The sequence below is a fragment of the Lagenorhynchus albirostris genome, chromosome 7 (assembly GCF_949774975.1).
Source record: "Lagenorhynchus albirostris chromosome 7, mLagAlb1.1, whole genome shotgun sequence".
NCBI lineage: Eukaryota > Metazoa > Chordata > Mammalia > Artiodactyla > Delphinidae > Lagenorhynchus > Lagenorhynchus albirostris.
Window position 1 is genome coordinate 55,265,953 of NC_083101.1, and position 16,846 is coordinate 55,282,798.

General features: G+C 39.8%; 1 protein-coding gene across 7 annotated transcripts in view; it reads left to right on the forward strand.

Moving 5' to 3' along the window:
* The first annotated feature begins 354 nt into the window (after positions 1-354).
* RCL1 (RNA terminal phosphate cyclase like 1) overlaps positions 355-16,846 on the forward strand; it is a 182,944-nt gene continuing 166,452 nt past the window's right edge. Inside the window, exons 1-2 of one of the 7 annotated variants that reach the window (XR_009541595.1) lie at positions 355-702; positions 14,806-14,877. Coding sequence is in view for 5 of the 7 variants with exons in the window: in XM_060155045.1 (XP_060011028.1) it covers positions 567-702; positions 14,806-14,877 (208 nt within the window). In the remaining 2 variants the exon portion in view is untranslated. The remainder of the gene's footprint in view (positions 703-14,805; positions 14,878-16,846) is intronic. The other 6 variants (XM_060155045.1, XM_060155046.1, XR_009541596.1 and 3 more) reach the window with 6 other exon arrangements.

Consider the following 16,846-nt stretch of genomic DNA (forward strand, 5'->3'; position numbering starts at 1 on the left):
TAAGTAGTGTGGCTAAGTACCGGGCATGTAGGAGAGACTCAAACCCAGTCCACCGCCTCCCCTTGCCCCCACGCGGGGAAAGACCCCGCGGAAACTGGTGGGGAAGGCGTGCTCCATCGCCTCCGCTCCCAGGCCGCTCCCCCGTCCCGCGCTCCTCCAGCCAAGCGCTGTTGCCGGGGTCCGGGCACCGCCCAGCTCCAGCGCAGGCCAATGGTAGCGTGGCCCAGGCACCGCCTAGCCCCAGTGTAGGCCTATAGCGGTGCGCCCCGGGCACCGCCCTGATCCTGCACCAGCCAATAGCGGAGTGGCCCGGTGCGGGGTCCGCCCCCAGCCGGGCCGGGAGGCGGAGAGGCGGTCACCGGCTCCGCCCCACTCCCCTCTGACCCGGTGTATCGTCTCTCTCCCTTCCTGTTCCAAACCACGTGGACGCGCCTGGGGCTGCGGGGCTGCGGGAGGGAGCCCGGGCCGCCACTGCCGCTGTCGCCGTCGCCGCCGTCGTCGCGATACCCGCGCCCGTCCAAAGTCGCCTCGCCCCGGCCGCCCGCGCCGTTGCAGAGGGCGTGCACATGGCGACCCAGGCGCACTCCCTCAGCTACGCGGGCTGCAACTTCTTGCGCCAGCGTCTGGTCCTGTCTACTCTGAGCGGGCGCCCTGTCAAAATCCGAAAGATTCGGGCCAGAGACGACAACCCCGGCCTCCGAGGTAACTCCGGGGCGGGCAGCGCGCAGCGTGGGCGTGGGGCGCGAAGGGAGACCTAGCTGATGCCCTGGGGGCCGGCGCACAAGGAGCCTCCGGGGCGGCGTTGGGGAGGGCTCATTGCGTGTCGCCCCCACACCCGAACGAACGCGCAGGAGGCTGTGTGGGAGGCGGGGCCGCGCACCAGGGGCTGAGCTCTTATGCGCTCGGCGCTCGGCGTCTCCCGGGAGCTGGTAGTAAACAGCTACACGTTTTTCAGCCTTACGTGTTGCAACATATCCCAGACATCGCCCCCTCGCTTGTCTTGAGTCCCTCTTTCTCTCGCTGTAAACCTCGCTATGGAGAAAAACAGTTTGTTGGACCGAAATGTGGTGAATCGGCAGATGTAAAGATGGAAAGAAATTTGGAGAGAAAAGTACCACTGGTTGGTTTTGTCCCGTCCCAAAACAGGTCTCAGAAGCAGCTGCCCCCTTGGACACCACCGGCTGTCCCTGTCGTCATGAGTTCTCGGCAGCCCCCACACATCTCCTTGGGTGTGGATTAAAGAATCTTTTAAAATTATGTGTTTTTTTTTCAGCAGTGGCTGTGATTGATTTGTGCAGGACAGGAGCTTTGAGATAAAATTTTAACAATCATGGGCCTAATTGCCTGGACTTTAGTAAAGGATTGGTGACAAGTGCTAAACTATAGGCTTCCAAGCTCTCTTTTTGCCCTGCGAAGGTGGAAAAATGAAAAATAAGGCCCCATTTAAACCTATATGAAGTTGAATTGTCTCCGAGTTTCAACTGGCCCCCTGAAATGACTCATATATTTAAAAGCTTCTGTCTGGTTATCCCAAATTGGGAAAATCAGTTCAACAAAAAAAAGGAAAAACCTATCTGCAAATTGAAGGAGGAGAGGGTTTGTGGTTGGTCCTCAAAGCTTTCTGGGCCCTGTTGATGTGTTTAATTTTGCACTGGCTCCTGTACAAGGTGGCCAGCCTATTTCATCATCAGTCTGAATGCACCTTCTGGATGGTTACATTTCTGCTTCTCTTGAATGGTGATTGGTTGCACATAAGCGGAAAATGCCATGTCATTGATGGAGATAGAAGATTAGGAAGGAAAGAATCAGATGAACCTCTGTACCATGGAGAGGAAACAGGTGACAGTAACAAAGGCTTGTGTTGGTGCATGATTGTTACTGCCCTCACTGTACTGCTCAAAAACACTGAAGAAGTTGAGGGACCCCTAGCATGGTTTATGCCAGGTGCTCTTCCTCTCAACATTCCTTGCCTTTATTTTGAGTCTGGCCCTTGGGCAAAGCAATTGCTTGACTGCTCTACTCTCTGGCCTTCCCAGCCAACTCTCCCCTTCACCCCTAAATTAGCCTAGAGAACTCACCACTAGCTGGTTGTGGTAAGAAGACAGGCTTCTACTTCTGTGGAACACTGGGAATAGCTTTTTTTAAAAAAGAGAAATAGAAGTACTTTAGCCTGGAGACCTGCAATTTCTAATGGAAATATAGTGCCCATAAGATACAATTTAGTGATGTTTCCCTTTCTCCCCCGTGCACTGTTCATGAGCATCTCTTCACTGCCACACACATGAACGGGGCTTGGCCACTTGGCATTTTCCTGAAAAGATACCAGACTCTGGTACCTGCGGAAGGTAGTACTGGTTGGCACATGTGCTGGTATTTTATGAGGAATACTGTGTATAGCCTTATTTGCCTTACCTTATTAATATACTGGGGGAAAAAAGAGACTCCTAATTTAGACTTCCTTGGCTGGATTCAAGGCCTCAGGAACACTATAGACATTTGCTTAATTTCTAAAGAGGGAACTGAGGTGTACGTATATACAGGCGTTCATAGACATATATATGTCTTTGTATACATACCCAAGTGTAAGTATAAGTGTATATACATGCACACATATACATAAATACATGTAGCCCCTGACACATGATATGTGATCATAGTCAAACGAGTCTGTGGTAGCTTGATTGGACATGTAGCCAACGGACTGTCTTATCTGTCATATTCCTTTCTGACTCTTCCTGACTCAGATTCTGAGAGTTGGAAAAAACTCAGCATTTGCAATAAAATCTTCAGCTCAAGTGCAAGAATTATATCTCCTGAAGGTGCTTGCTTAAATATCCCCTCTGGTGTGAGCTTTGGAGGGTGGGGGTGATACCTCTGGAACAGTCATTCAGAAAAGGTTTATTGAGCCCCAGTATGTGCAAGGCTTTGTAGAGTTGTAAATGCGAGAAGCTAGTTGCCGCACTCTCGAGGAGCTTTCTAAGGAAGAGCTGAGAGAGTAGCCTGAGTACTTTGAAGTAGGAAGTGGTAAAGGGGCTCAGCAGAGTTAGAGCAGAGGCTTCCCCTGAGGTTATGAAGGAAAGCTCTGTGGATTTTCTGATCTGAACGGATAGGATTGAGATGGTGGCTGCAGGAATCATTGTTGGTGAAAGAAACAGCTTTTAAGTCAAAAAGTTCTTCATTTTCTTTATTATGTGGAGGTAAAATCTTCATTTGTTATGGTCATAGTAGCTTGGGAGTTAAGAGCTTGAGCTCAGTTAGATCTCAGTTTGAGATGGGGTTCTGCTTTTGCTATTAGCTGTTGGACCTCCTGAGCCTCAGTTTTTTCATCTGTAAAGTGGGGCCAATACTACTGACTTCAGAGGGTTATTGTGACGATTAAATAATATTTGAAAGTGTACTCAACAGTGCCTAGCGTGTAGGAAGAATAGATGTGAGCTGATTTTATTATTATGTAACTTCTGTCCACTGGGATAGTTCTATTCTCTGATATTTGAAATCTTTTCCTGCTTCTATATGGAAACTTTTCAAATATTTAAAGAGAATTATGTCTTTTCTGTTTTCTTTTCAGTCTAAAGGTTTCCTTTTAGGTGATGGCTTCCAGATATTTGTGTGTTATATGTATAATGTAGTGGTTCTTAACCAGGGGCAGTTTTGTTCCCCAGGGGATATTTGGCAGTGTTTGGAGACATTTTTGGTTGTCACAACTGGGAGGCTGCTCCTGGCACCTAGTGGGTGGAGCCCAGGGATGCCACTAAACATCCTACAGTGCACTGGACAGCTCCCCACACAAAGAAGTATTCTGTCCAAAATATCAGTGCTGATGTTGAAAAACCCTGGTCTACTAGACTTAATTATTAACCTTTTTCTTTTCCTTGTATCCCTAATGGTTGGGAATAGCAGCATGAGATACTAAGAAAACTGCATAAAGATTCAGAAGGGGATGAGACACAGATCAGACTCTGTGACTTCTGACAGATTTGTTAATCTCTTAAATAAAACTGCTTACTTTGAAAGAGGAATTGTAAAGAATGAGAAGAATTTGAATCACAAAGAAAGATGATCCTGGAATGGTTTTTATTAATTATGCAGCCACATGTGTAATTTTTACTTCACTCTTGAGGAACATGAAGGATTATATCATTAGACTCTTTCCATCAGTGAGGACGAAATAAAATTTTTTTGTTGCTGTTTTACTGAAGGTAAAAAAGGCAAGACATAGTTAAGTAAGATAGCTGGTGAAGTTGAATATCCAGTCAGTGACAGAGCCGGAAACAGACGGCAGCCAGCTCCAGCCTGGAAGGCCTGTTCTCCCATTTGACTGCTTGGTGGACTTGAGTGTTCCTCAGATTATAAAGCAGCTGTCCAAAGTGCTTCTGTTTCTGGGTTTCATGAGGGCTGTATCTTGCAGGGTTCAGTTGAGTTAACATTTTCTGGATAAGGTGAAGTACATATGGAAAGAATTCCACAAGAATGATAATTTTTTAAAGTGGGAATACAGAAATGATGGACTTGGGCAAGAGCCCTGGTTTAGCAGTTAGGACACGGGACTGCTGCTACCCAAGTCCCTGAGTAGGTCACATGACTAAGCCTCGCTGTGAAACTGGAGAGAGGAGTTATTTGGTCTTAAGCAGATGAGATTCTGAAAAAGGAGGGGTAAGTGGAATTTTAATGAAAAGAATCCTTTAAAATATACCGAGGAAACATACCACATAGAGATCCTTAAAGGTAAAATATCTTTTGGCAAACTGATATATTGTTTTGGGGATAAATCTGGCTGTTCATAAATTGGATCTTCTAAAAGGAGGATTGTAAGGGAAAACTATTTTTATCCTCTACTTTCAATACTTCTGACACCAGATGTGTGGGGTTTTCTCACCACACCAAGTAATTCTTCAATTCTCAGTGGATGTTCACTGGTGTCCTACAAATTTAACTCAATTCTGACACTGTCTCGGTGGTGATAGCATCAAATCCCACAGGTTAAGGGCTCAATCCCACAAGACTGCCCTCCACCCCCTCAGGTGCCAGTCACAAGTCCCAGTCGTAAGTCCAGGTCACTCATACCTCTGGTTTCCCAGACCGCCTCCTGGGATCTGATATTTTGCTAAAATTATGTCTCATGAAGCTCAGGGAAACATTTACTTACATTTACCAGTTTACAATAAAGGATATTATAAAAGATACAGATGAACAGCCAGATGAAGAGGTACATAGGGCCAGGTCCAGAAGAGTCCTGAAATAGGAGCTTCTGTTATTGTGGAACGGGGTTTTGTTACTCTCCCAGAATGTGGATTTTTTTTTTTTTAACCAATCTGGAAGTTCTCTCCTTGTTCAAGAGTTTTTATAGGGCTTAATCTCTAGGCACACCTTGACACCCCCCCCCCACCCCCGCAGAAGTCAGTGAGTAGGACTGAAAGTTCTAATCCTCTAATCATTTGGTTTTTCTGGTGATTGGCCCCATCCTGAGGCTGTCTAGGGCCTCCACCCTAAGTCAACTCATAGCATAAAGTCAGGTGTGCTCAAAAGGGCCTCTGTGTATGAATAACTTAAAAGAGACTCCTGTGGCTCTGGAACTTTCAGGGGTTTTAGGAGCTCTGTGCCAGGAACAAAGACCAAATACATTTCTTGTTATACCACAAGGATGCACCTATACTTTATTTCAGTATTGTTTGGGACTCAAAGTTGTTGATAACTAGAATTGGGGGAGGCCTGACGACTATACTAATGATAAGTGGAGATTTTATATTCCTACCAGCAATGTAGGCATGATTCAGTTTCTCTGCATTCTTGCCAGCATTTGGTGTTGTCACTATTTTTAATTTTAGCCATTCTGATTAGTGTGTACTGCCGTCTTCTTGTTTAATTTGCATATTCCTGATGGCTAATGATATTAAACAACTTTTCATGTCTTTTGCCATTTTCTAGTAAGATTGTTTTCTTTTTCTGTTAGGTTTTGAGAGTTCTTTACATATTCTAGTCCTTTGTCAAATATGTGGTTTCCTAGTATTTTATCCCACTCTATGGCTTGTCTTTTTATTCTCTTAACATGGTCTTTTGTAGAGGGAAAGTTTTAATGAAATATAATTTATCAAAGTTTTCTTTTATTGCTTGTGCTTTTGGTGTTAAGAACTGTTTGCCTAGCCCTAGATCCTGAAGGTTTTCTTTTTTTTCCTAAAAGTTTTATAGTTTTACATTTTATATTTAAGTTAATTTTTTTTGTATGAGGTTTAAAACTTAGGTCGATGTTCATTTTTTTTGCCTATGGATGTCCAACTGCTCTAGCACCCTTTGTGGAAATGGCTATCTTTCTTCCATTTAATCACTTTTGAACCTTTGTGAAAAACCAGTTGGGCATACTGTGTGGGTCTCTTTCTGGATTCTCTGTTCTGTTCCACTGATCTATATGTCTATCCCTTTGTCAGTACCACAACTGTCTTGATTACTATATGTATATAATAAATTTTGAATTTGGGTAGGCTGATCCCTCCAACTTTATTCTTATTTTTCATGATTGTTTTAGCTATTCTAGTTCCTTTGCCTTTTCATATAAAGTTTAGAATAATCTTGTCTTCATCTATACAAAAAAATCTTGTTAGGATTTGACAGGAGCTGTGTTAAACCTATATGATAACTTAGGGAGAGTTACCATCTTTACTGTATTTGAGTCTTCCAATTCATAAACATAGTATATCTCTCCATTTATTTAGATCTTTGTTTTCTTTCATCAGCATTGTGTAGTTTTTAGCATATAAGTCCTGTACATGTTTTGTTCATTTACACCTAAATGTCTCACTTTTTTGAGCAATTGTAAAGGGTATCTAATTTTAAATTTTGGTCTCCATGTGTTTATTGGTAGTATATAGAAATACAATTCATTTTTTTTGGATGTTTGTCTTGTGTCCTGCAACCTTGCTGAATTTACTTACAAGTTCATTTTTTGGGGGGCTGCATTGGGTCTTTGTTGCTGCGTGCAGGCTTTCTGTAGTTGTGGCGAGCAGGGGATACTCTTTGTTGCAGTGTGCGGGCTTCTCATTGTGGTGGCTTCTCTTGTTGTGGAGCGTGGGCTCTAGGAGTGCAGGCTTCAGTAGTTGTAGCGCATGGGCTCAGTAGTTGTGGCACACGGGCTTAGTTGCTCCATGGCATGCGGGATCTTCCTGGACCAGGGATCAAACCTGTGTCCCCTGCATTGGCAAGCAGATTCTCAACCACTGTGCCACCAGGGAAGTCCCCTACTTAAAAGTTCTAAGTGTGTGTTTTTGCTGTTGTTGTTGTTAGATTCTTTGGGATTTTTTTATGTAAACAGTCATGTCATCTGCAAATAGGAACAGTTTTATTTCTTCTTTTCTGAACTTTATGCCTTTTATTTCCCCCTTATTGCAGTGGGTAGGACTTCTAGGACTATGTTAAATAAATGTAATGAGGGCAAGCTTCCTTACCTTGTTCCCTATCCTAAGGAGAAAGTGTCCACTGTTTTGCCACAAAGTATAATGTTAGCTGTATATTTTTTCGATGTTTTTTTATTAAGTTGAAATTCTCTTCTATTCCTATTTTTCTAAGATTTGTGTGTGTGTGTGTGTGTGTGTGTGTGTGTATGTGAATGAGTGTTGTATTTTGTCAAATGCTTTTTCTGCGCCAATTGATGTGATCATGTGATTGTTCTTCTTTAGTCTGTTAATATGGTATATTGCATGGATTGATTTTCAAATATTGAAGCAGCCTTGCATTCCTGGAATAAACCCCACTTGTTCATGGTGTGTAATTCTTTTTCTATATTGCTGGATTTTATTTGCTAACATTTTGTTAAAGATTTTTGGGTATATATTCATAAGTTATACTGATTTGTAGTTTTCTGTTTTGTACTGTCTTTGTCTGGTTTTGGTATTTTAAACTATAATAATACTAGCTTCAAATGAATTGGAAACAGTTTCCTTTTGGTCTTCTAAAAGAGATTGTGTAGAATTGATTTTAGTGCTTTAAACATTTGGTAGAATTCTCCAGTGAAACTATAAAGGCCTAGAGATATCTTTTTGGGGAGTTTTAAAAAATATGCTTTCAATTTCCTGAATGGTGATAGGGCTATTTAAATTATCCATTTCATTTGATGAGTTGTGGTAGTTTGTGTTTTTTGGAGAAGTGGTTCATTTCATCTAAATTGTTTTATATATGTAGAGTTCATAGTATTCCCTTATTATCCTTTTGATGTCTGCAGGATCTGTAGTGATATTCCCTGTTTCCTCATGTTGATTTGTGTCTTTTTTTTTTTCAGTCTTGCTAGAGGTTTGTCATGTTATTTATCTTTTTAAAGAGCCATCTGTTTCACTGATTTTTCTCTATTTTTCTGTTTTCAATTTCTGTTTCTGCTATTTTTATTATTTCCTTCACTTCCTTAGGATTTATTTTGTACTTTTTCTAAGTTGAGTGAGACATTATTGGAAACCTTTTCTGTTTTCTAATGTAGGCATTTAGTGCAATAAACTTCCCCCTCAAGACTGGTTTAGCTGTCTCCCACAAATTTTAATATGTCATGTTTTAATTTTCATTCAGTTCAGTGTGTTTTTTCTTGCCTTTAAGACTTCCTCTTTGAGGGCTTCCCTGGTGGCGCAGTGGTTGAGAGTCCACCTGCCGATGCAGGGGACATAGGTTCGTGCCCCAGTTCGGGAAGATCCCACATGCCGCGGAGCAGCTGGGCCTGTGAGCCGTGGCCGCTAAGCCTGCGCGTCCGGAGCCTGTGCTCCGCCAAGGGAGAGGCCACAACGAGAGGCCTGCGTACCACAAAAAAAAAAAAAAAAAAAGACTTCCTCTTTGATCCGTGGATTATTTATAAGTGTGTTGTTTAACTTCCAAGTGTGGGTATATTTTCCAGTTACCATTTTGTTATTGATTTCAGTTTGATTTCATTATGTTTGGAGAACATGCTCTGTATTCATTTCAATTACTTTAAATTTGTTGATGTTTTTTAATGGCCCAAGATTTGGTCTATCTTCATGTATGTTCCATGGGCTCTTGGAAAGAATGTATATTCTGCTGTTGTGAGTTGGGTGTTCTATAAATGTTGATTGGATTCTGTTGGTTGATGGCATTGTTGAGTTCTCCTTTCAGTTTGAACAGTTTTAGTTTTATATATTTTGCACCTTCGTTGTTTGGTGCATTTAGGCTTGCTCTGTCTTCTTGGTGGATTGGCCCTTTTATTATTATGTAATGTCCTGCTGCATCTTTAGTAATTTCCTGAGGTGGAGGAAATACTTTAGTGCTTTAGGGTTAGAGAAAGGTTAGGTTAGAGAAAGGAAAGGACTAGAACTGAAGATATTGGATACAAATAGGAACTTGAAGGTGGTAAAAATAGCATAAATCAGAGAAATAAGTTGCTCTTTGTTGAGTTCACTTCTTTTACAGGTTTTTACATAAGCAAAATAAAATATCTAGGAAAATTTGAAGGTATGGGGCAAAAAAGTAACCTTCAGTGATGGTTATTATACGTAAAGCAGCAGTAAAAAAAATTTTTGTGCAGTAGTTTAGCATATTTCTATTTCTGTGGGATAGAGTTCTAGATGTGGAATTGGCAGGTCAAAAATTATGCTTTAAAATAAAAAATGGGAATGTGGGGTCAAATCAAAGTGTGTGAAATCCTTTTGCTTAATTGGTAAGATAGCCTCTCCCTCAATTGTTATTTCTTCCTTGTAGTGACACTGTGTTTTTTTGAGGTATATTTAATCACATTTCTAATATCATGGTAAATTTGAGAGATGATTGGGTTTCTTTGCTTTTCTCATATTTTAAAAGATGTTATTACTTTGAACTTGATTTTTTAAAATAAACTTATCAAATTATACTACACATTAAGAAAAGTGCACAAGCTTAATGAATTGATGAATTATGACTAAGTGGATATACCCAGGTAGCCATTATGCATGTCAAGAAATAAAACAAGATCAGCAACCCACAAAACCCCTCTCATGCTTGCTTCCAGTCACACCATTTCCTCCCATCCCCAGCATAAACATTAAATTGACTTTTTACACCATAGATTAGGTTCCTAAAATATTAACCATGGTTTATATAGGTGGAGTCATAGAGTACGTATTTTGTGTGTGTCTGGCTTTAATTCTGTATTGTTTCTGTGAGATGCATCTTTGTTGTCGCAGCGATAGTTTGTGGATTTACATTGCTGTGTCATGATACTACATTTTATTAATACGTCACAATTTATGTACTCTATGTTTTTTTTTTTTTCTTTGTTTGTTTTTTTGCGGTATGTGGGCCTCTCACTGTTGCGGCCTCTCCCGCTGCGGAGCACAGGCTCCAGACACGCAGGCTCAGCAGCCATGGCCGACAGGCCCAGCGGCTCCGCGGCATGTGGGACCCTCCCGGACCAGGGCACGAACCCTTGTCCCCCGCATCGGCAGGCAGACTCCCAACCACTGCACCACCAGGGAAGCTCCTCTACCTATGTTTAAATAACTTCATCAGTGCTCTTTTCTGTTTATTACTTGATAAATTTTCGCATTCCCTTTGTTTTGGGTTTATCTTTTTGTGCCTGTTTTAAAATTTGTTTTATCGGTTTTGATTTGTTATCTTTTTACATAACCATCCATTTTAATTCCAAATGTGTCAGTAAATAATAGAGAATAGTCTACCATAAAAGCTTTCAATCTTTTGTATTAATTATATTTTTTATTTTATTAATTCACATTTTCTTTCCTTTTACAAATGAATGAGGATATTGATTTGTGTTGTAATTTTTTCAATGAATTAGCTTTTTTTCTGCTATGTTTTCCATTTTGTTTATCTCTTCTTTTGAGATTATTATTGTCATTTATTTTTTAGCTTGAAATTTTGTTCCATTTCTAAAATCTCAGTTCATTGTTCTCTTGCTTTTCTTTTTCTTAATTACTAAAGTGTTTACAGTGGTAAGTTTTTCTTTTGTAGACCCCCATATATTTTGATAAAATTGATATGTCTCTTTAATATATTTTTCTTGACCTATTCATAATTTAGGAAAGATGTTATGTAAATATTTCTTTAAGTTAAAATATAATTTATTATCTATCACATTATGCATAATTACATAAAATACGTAAATTTTTTATATGTACCTTATTTTCAAGTGAGCAGACATCTTTTAATTTATTCTGAGACTTGGGTATATGTAATTTCTACCTTTTTGGATTTAATGATGAAAATAATGACTCCTAATTTCACGTGGTAATAGTTTGCTGTCTTACCTTTTAGTTATCTCTAATGAAATTGAAGTCACACTGTATATATCCCTTAAAATTTTTTTCCTTAATATAGTGTGAACATTTCCCTATGTAATTAAGCAGTTTAAAAAATAATGGCTATATTGTATTATAAATATCTTTCATAGGCTATTTAATGAGAGCATTGTTTATTGGCTCTTTAAATTGTTATAATACCTTTATTTGTATTTTTCAATTTAATTTTTATGTATTTTTTTAAAATGCGTACACATGACATGAAATTCAAAGGGAACAAAATGGTTTACAAAGTCTGTCTCTGTTTGTCTGTCTGTCTCTTTCCCAATCTTCTTTCCCTGTGAAGCAAACAGTGTCGTTGGTTTGTTGTGTTTCTTTTCAGGGCTGTTTTTCCCATAAATAAGCAAGTACACACTTTTTCCTTTTGCAAAGACCATCTGCATCTTACTTTTTTTCCACTCAGTATACTATGGAGATGTTTCATATCAGTATATTAAAAAATCCTTATTAATTTTATAGCAGCAGAGTGTTCTGGTATGTAGATGTGTCATAATTTATTTAAGCAGACTAATATTTCTAGAATTTGAGTTGCGTTACAATACTTTTAAGTGAAACTGCTTATTGAGATTTTTTTTTTTAAAAAAATCCTTGTTTTTAAAGTATAGATCTTGTTATAAAGTATAGATCTTTAGATTGTATTCCTTCTCTTGTTCCCCTTCTTGGAGACATGGTTTTGCCTTTCTTAGTAAGGAATGGGTTGGGTTGATGACCACCACTAAGTCTTCTAGAAGTTACCAGCCCCTTTAAAGAAATGATGCGTTCACTTCTTTGGGGGCTAGGGAAGCGGGGAGGGCAGTAGGTATGGGAGTTAGTATTTTAAAAAATCCCGAAACTGATGGTCCTGATAGTACAGATTTGTTTAAAATATGAAATACAATAACATAAAAAATTCATAAGACATAAAACTCGTCTTATAGGATTATAAAATGAACATCTGTGTGATCCCATCCAGGTCAAGAAATAGAACATTGTGCACACCTGTGTGCCTCTTTCATTCACCACTCCCTTCCATGCCCCTAATGGTAGCCAGTCTCCTGACCATTATGGTCTTCATGTTGATTCTCTTTCTAGCTGTGTAACCGAATTATGTATTCCTAAACCATCCAGTAAAATTGTGCCTGTGCTTATTTTGGGGATTTTTCCCCCTAATGTTGTTAGATATCTGACGTTCTGTACTCTTAGGAGCAGTCTTGAAGAAGTGAAGGGGCAAGGAATCCTATACATCTTGTCTTAATGAAGTTAGACACTTCAGTCTGACTATTATTAGGTGAACTTGAGATCTTTTTCATACCAGGTGATGCAGCTATATCTTCACTGTTACCAGGATTCTGGAACTAGCTCTGTGTTGGTTCTTTGAAGTACTGCTTCTGAAGAACCTGTTTACTGTGACCAGGGGATGGTCCTGCCTGGAGGTCTGTTTAGGTGCCCATTCTCTTCCTACTCATGTTCCTCTGCTGGGCATTTTTAATTGTGTTCATGCTCAAGAGCCCCTGTGGATTACAAAAAGAAAAAAAAAAAACAGCCCAAAAAAACTACTTCTAAAGTAGTTTTGTTTTCTTTTCTTTCCTAATCTGTAAAAGCTATGGAGTTGATAATCTTCGGCTTTATTCATAAATGCTTGCTCCTGTCTCCCATTTAGGCACTGTGAAAGCTTGAGCAAATCAAGAGTTTTCCTTTTTTGTGCAGAATACCTTGCATTTTCTGTAAACATAAGTAGAAAGTGGCATTGTGTTATATAGATGATGCCTACTTTTTAAAAACGTAGAATATTCTATATAAAAAGACCATAGAAAGCATTTCTAGTTCGATTTTGTAGTTGAGTTACTTTTGAACTTTTGTGTTGCTACTTATACCACAACCTAATACACATACAAGTATATGTAAAACTGAGACTAAAATTTCATAAACAGCACCCTTACTATGTAACTCTGATATTGTTTATTCTGTTCTAATTTCATTAAAAATAAATGTAGACTGGGAACTTATTAAATCATCTGCAGGGTCCTTCAGTTAAATCATTGCCTACAGTTGAAAGGTACCATAATTTTCTAGAGGAAGAGGTTGACTCTGAGGGATTAAACTGAGTTATGGTGTGGTTCAGAGCATGGACTTTGGAGAAGGGCAGGCTTGGGTTCAAATCCTGGCTCTGCCACTTGCCAGTTGTTTAACCAGGGCAAGCTAGAGGGCATTCTTGGGCCTCAGCCTTCTGTAAAATGGGAAACACTTCCTGCTTACTGGTTATAAGGATTACATAGGTAAGCATTAATACACAGCTGCTGTTATTAGCCATTATGCCTTGTTTCAGGACTTAAGGGAGTTTCTCTGACTTCTGGCCCAGTGCTCTTTGTACAGATTGCAGAATCTGCTATGACAGGAGTTATGGGACAGTGTTAAGTAACAGAGCAGGTAGATGGGAATTGCTTAGTCGATCTGCTTCACCCTTTGGGATCAGTTTAGGTGACTTCTAAGGTCTGTGCTCTCAAACTCTACTAGTCTATTGTAGGACTAGGAACTGCCTGAAAGCGTCAGGCAGTCACCATGCCTTCAGTGCAGAAGACTTGGTCTTCCTTGTCCCCGTTCATGGGAGGGAGGTTGAAGCTAAAGCCTGTGTGTGTGTGTGTGTGTGTGTGTGTGTGTGTGTGTGTGTGTGTGTGTGTGTGTGTGTGTGTGTGTGTGTGTGTGTGTGTGTGTGTGTGTAAAATCTACCGAGGAGGACGTTTAATCCTGAGTCTTCACTCTACCTCTTCCCATATTTCACATTTAAAATCTACCCTCCCCCACCTTGTAAAGAATAACCAGCTTTTATATTCTAAATAACAATTTATTCATAAAAGTAATTGAAGCAAATTTACACATTAAAATTTAAATAATAAGACTAAATTCTTATAAAATCCTACTATGAAGAGAAACTAACACTTTGTATTTTTTCTTCCAGTCTTTTTTCATGCATTAAAAAAAGGTGGCAGTAATACTGTATATTCAGGCACCTTTGTAATAAAATTAAAAACTGAACTGATTAGATAGCTTCTAGATCAGTAAACGATAGAGGAAAGGAGCCAGGGATGCTTTGTTGAATGGGAGAGACGGTAACCTCTTACTGCCTCTGAGACTGAAGGGTGGTCCTCGATTTAATTTTCCTTGTCAGGTGTTCTGCAGCAAGTAAGAATTTGAGTTTAAAACTCTTTCCTACTTTCTGTTCTTTCTCCCTTATTTGGCACACACTCCTGAGGTCAGGAGGACAGGTGGGTGTTATTCTGCTAAAATTAATATCCCATTAGATTGCTGGTAGAATTGCTATTTTTTGGTGAAATACGAAAACTGAGTTGTTTCTAATAGTTCTACTAAACATATATATGCTAGTCAGTGCTTTTCAACTGCTTCAGATTCCTTAGCCAGTGAGCCACCCAGGTCCTGAGAAGAACCCAGGTATGATGCAGGAAGTAACCTACCCTGCACTGCAGTACTTGAATGGGATGTGCTCTGGAAATGGTGACCTAGCATGAGGCCAATCTGTTTTCTTTTCTCCCCACAGATTTTGAAGCCAGCTTCATAAGGCTGTTGGACAAAATAACTAATGGTTCTCGAATTGAAATAAACCAAACAGGTAAGCTCCTTTTCTTCCCATTCCTGAAAGCACCTACATGTAATACTTAAATATTCCTCTGTTATTCACTCTTTTTGATGGTATAAATATTGTATTTGGATGGAAAGACCCAGTTTCCTATCTGTGATACAATTGTCTGGAGATGGTATGTGAAATCTGCCAATTTAAGGAGAATACACTTGATTTAAGTAAGTTAGAAGAGTGAAAATTTCAGATCAACAGACGAGCACCTCTTCTTTTTAAACAATAAAAACACTTTATACCTAACATTTATATACAACTTTTCAATGTCCATTTAACTTATGTTGTCACAATAAAATCTTCTAACAAACTGTCTGAGGTAGTTGTATGTGCTGAATTTTTTTTTATTTTATTTTGTCTTTTAAAGCAAGTTTATACAAGTATATGCAAAAAATGTGAAAAATCCCTTCACCCTGTTTCCTCTTCCATTCTCTCTCCCAGGGGCAGCGGCGGTCACAGTGTGGGGACTGTGTCCTGGTCTCCTTTATGTGCATTTGCTTACGTGGGCACTTTTGTATGTCAAACCCATCAACAGGGTCATGCTCTTCATGTTGTTCTGCAGCCAGTTTTTTTCATTAGCACAGGTGTCTCAGGGAATTTTCTTGCCAGGCACATGCAGGTCCATCTCAGTATTTCAGTGGGCCTTATATTGTATTCTACTGTATGGAAGCATGATAACTTATTTAACTGTTCCCTACTGATAAACATTTAGGTTGTTTCTAGTTTTTTGTCTGAGTGTTTTTTTTGTTTGTTTGTTTTTGTGCTGTTGGAAACTCTTTTTTAAAAAAATAAAATTAATTAATTAATTAATTAATTTATGGCTGCATTGGGTCTTCGTTGCTGCACGTGGGCTTTCCTTAGTTGTGGCGAGCAGGGGCTACTCTTCGTTGTGGTGTGCGGGCTTCTCATTGTGGTGGCTTCTCTTGTTGGGGAGCAGGGGCTCTAGGTGCGTGGGCTTCAGTAGTTGTGGCACACGGACTCAGTAGTTGTGGCTCATGGGCTTAGTTGTTCCACAGCGTGTGGGATCTTCCTGGACCAGGGTTCAATCCCGTGTCCCCTGCATTGGCAGGCGGATTCTTAACCACTGCGCCACCAGGGAAGCCCCCTAGAAACTCTTTTATCTACATTGTTAGATGATCATGGCAAGCATCCTTTGGCTCCATTTACTATGTGCCTTTGCTCATATATTCAACAAAGGAAACTGAACTTTTCTGTGTGTTGGCTCTCTTAAGAAAGAAGACAAGCTTGGCTTCATAAGTGACCATGGGACTTGTTGATCTGTAGCAGGTTTCAGGCATAAAACATCAGATGCCCTTTGCAAGCTATGATTCCCTTAGTCTTCCTTGGCTTGTTTACTTTGAAACTGCTGGGGATTTTTTTCAGCTATTTTTATTGGTGATTCAGAGAGAAGGTAGTTCTATTCTTTTCTGGTCATTTCTGCAACTTAGGTTGAGAAGTAAGACATTTACATGATCCTGCTTCTTTCCACCTCATGTGTCAGTCCCCGCTCCCCCCACCCCGGGAAGCCTTCATTCTGATGATCTGGTCAGTTTATCATTTGGTTAATTTGCAGGCATAACAGATTTGCAGAGTTCAGTGGTTATAGAGTCTTTTCTGGGGGGAGGGAGGAGAGATTTTTGACCTAAAAGAAAGATTGTTTTGTGACTTTAATAGTATTTAGAATAACCGATGTAGAGTTTTTCCCACTTTGATCAAAATATGATTCTGATCGTGATGGTTGGGATTTTGGTTTTTAATATAGTAAAACCTATATTTATTTTATGAAACTCCTAAGAGCTGCTTTTCTTTTCTTTTTTTTTAAAGAATGTAGGGATTTTTTTAAATGTGTTTTTAGTTCTTTTTATTTATTTTTAATTTATTTATTTTATTTATTTTTGACTGTGTTGAGTCTTTGCTGCTGCACGTGGGCTTTCTCTAGTTGCAGTGA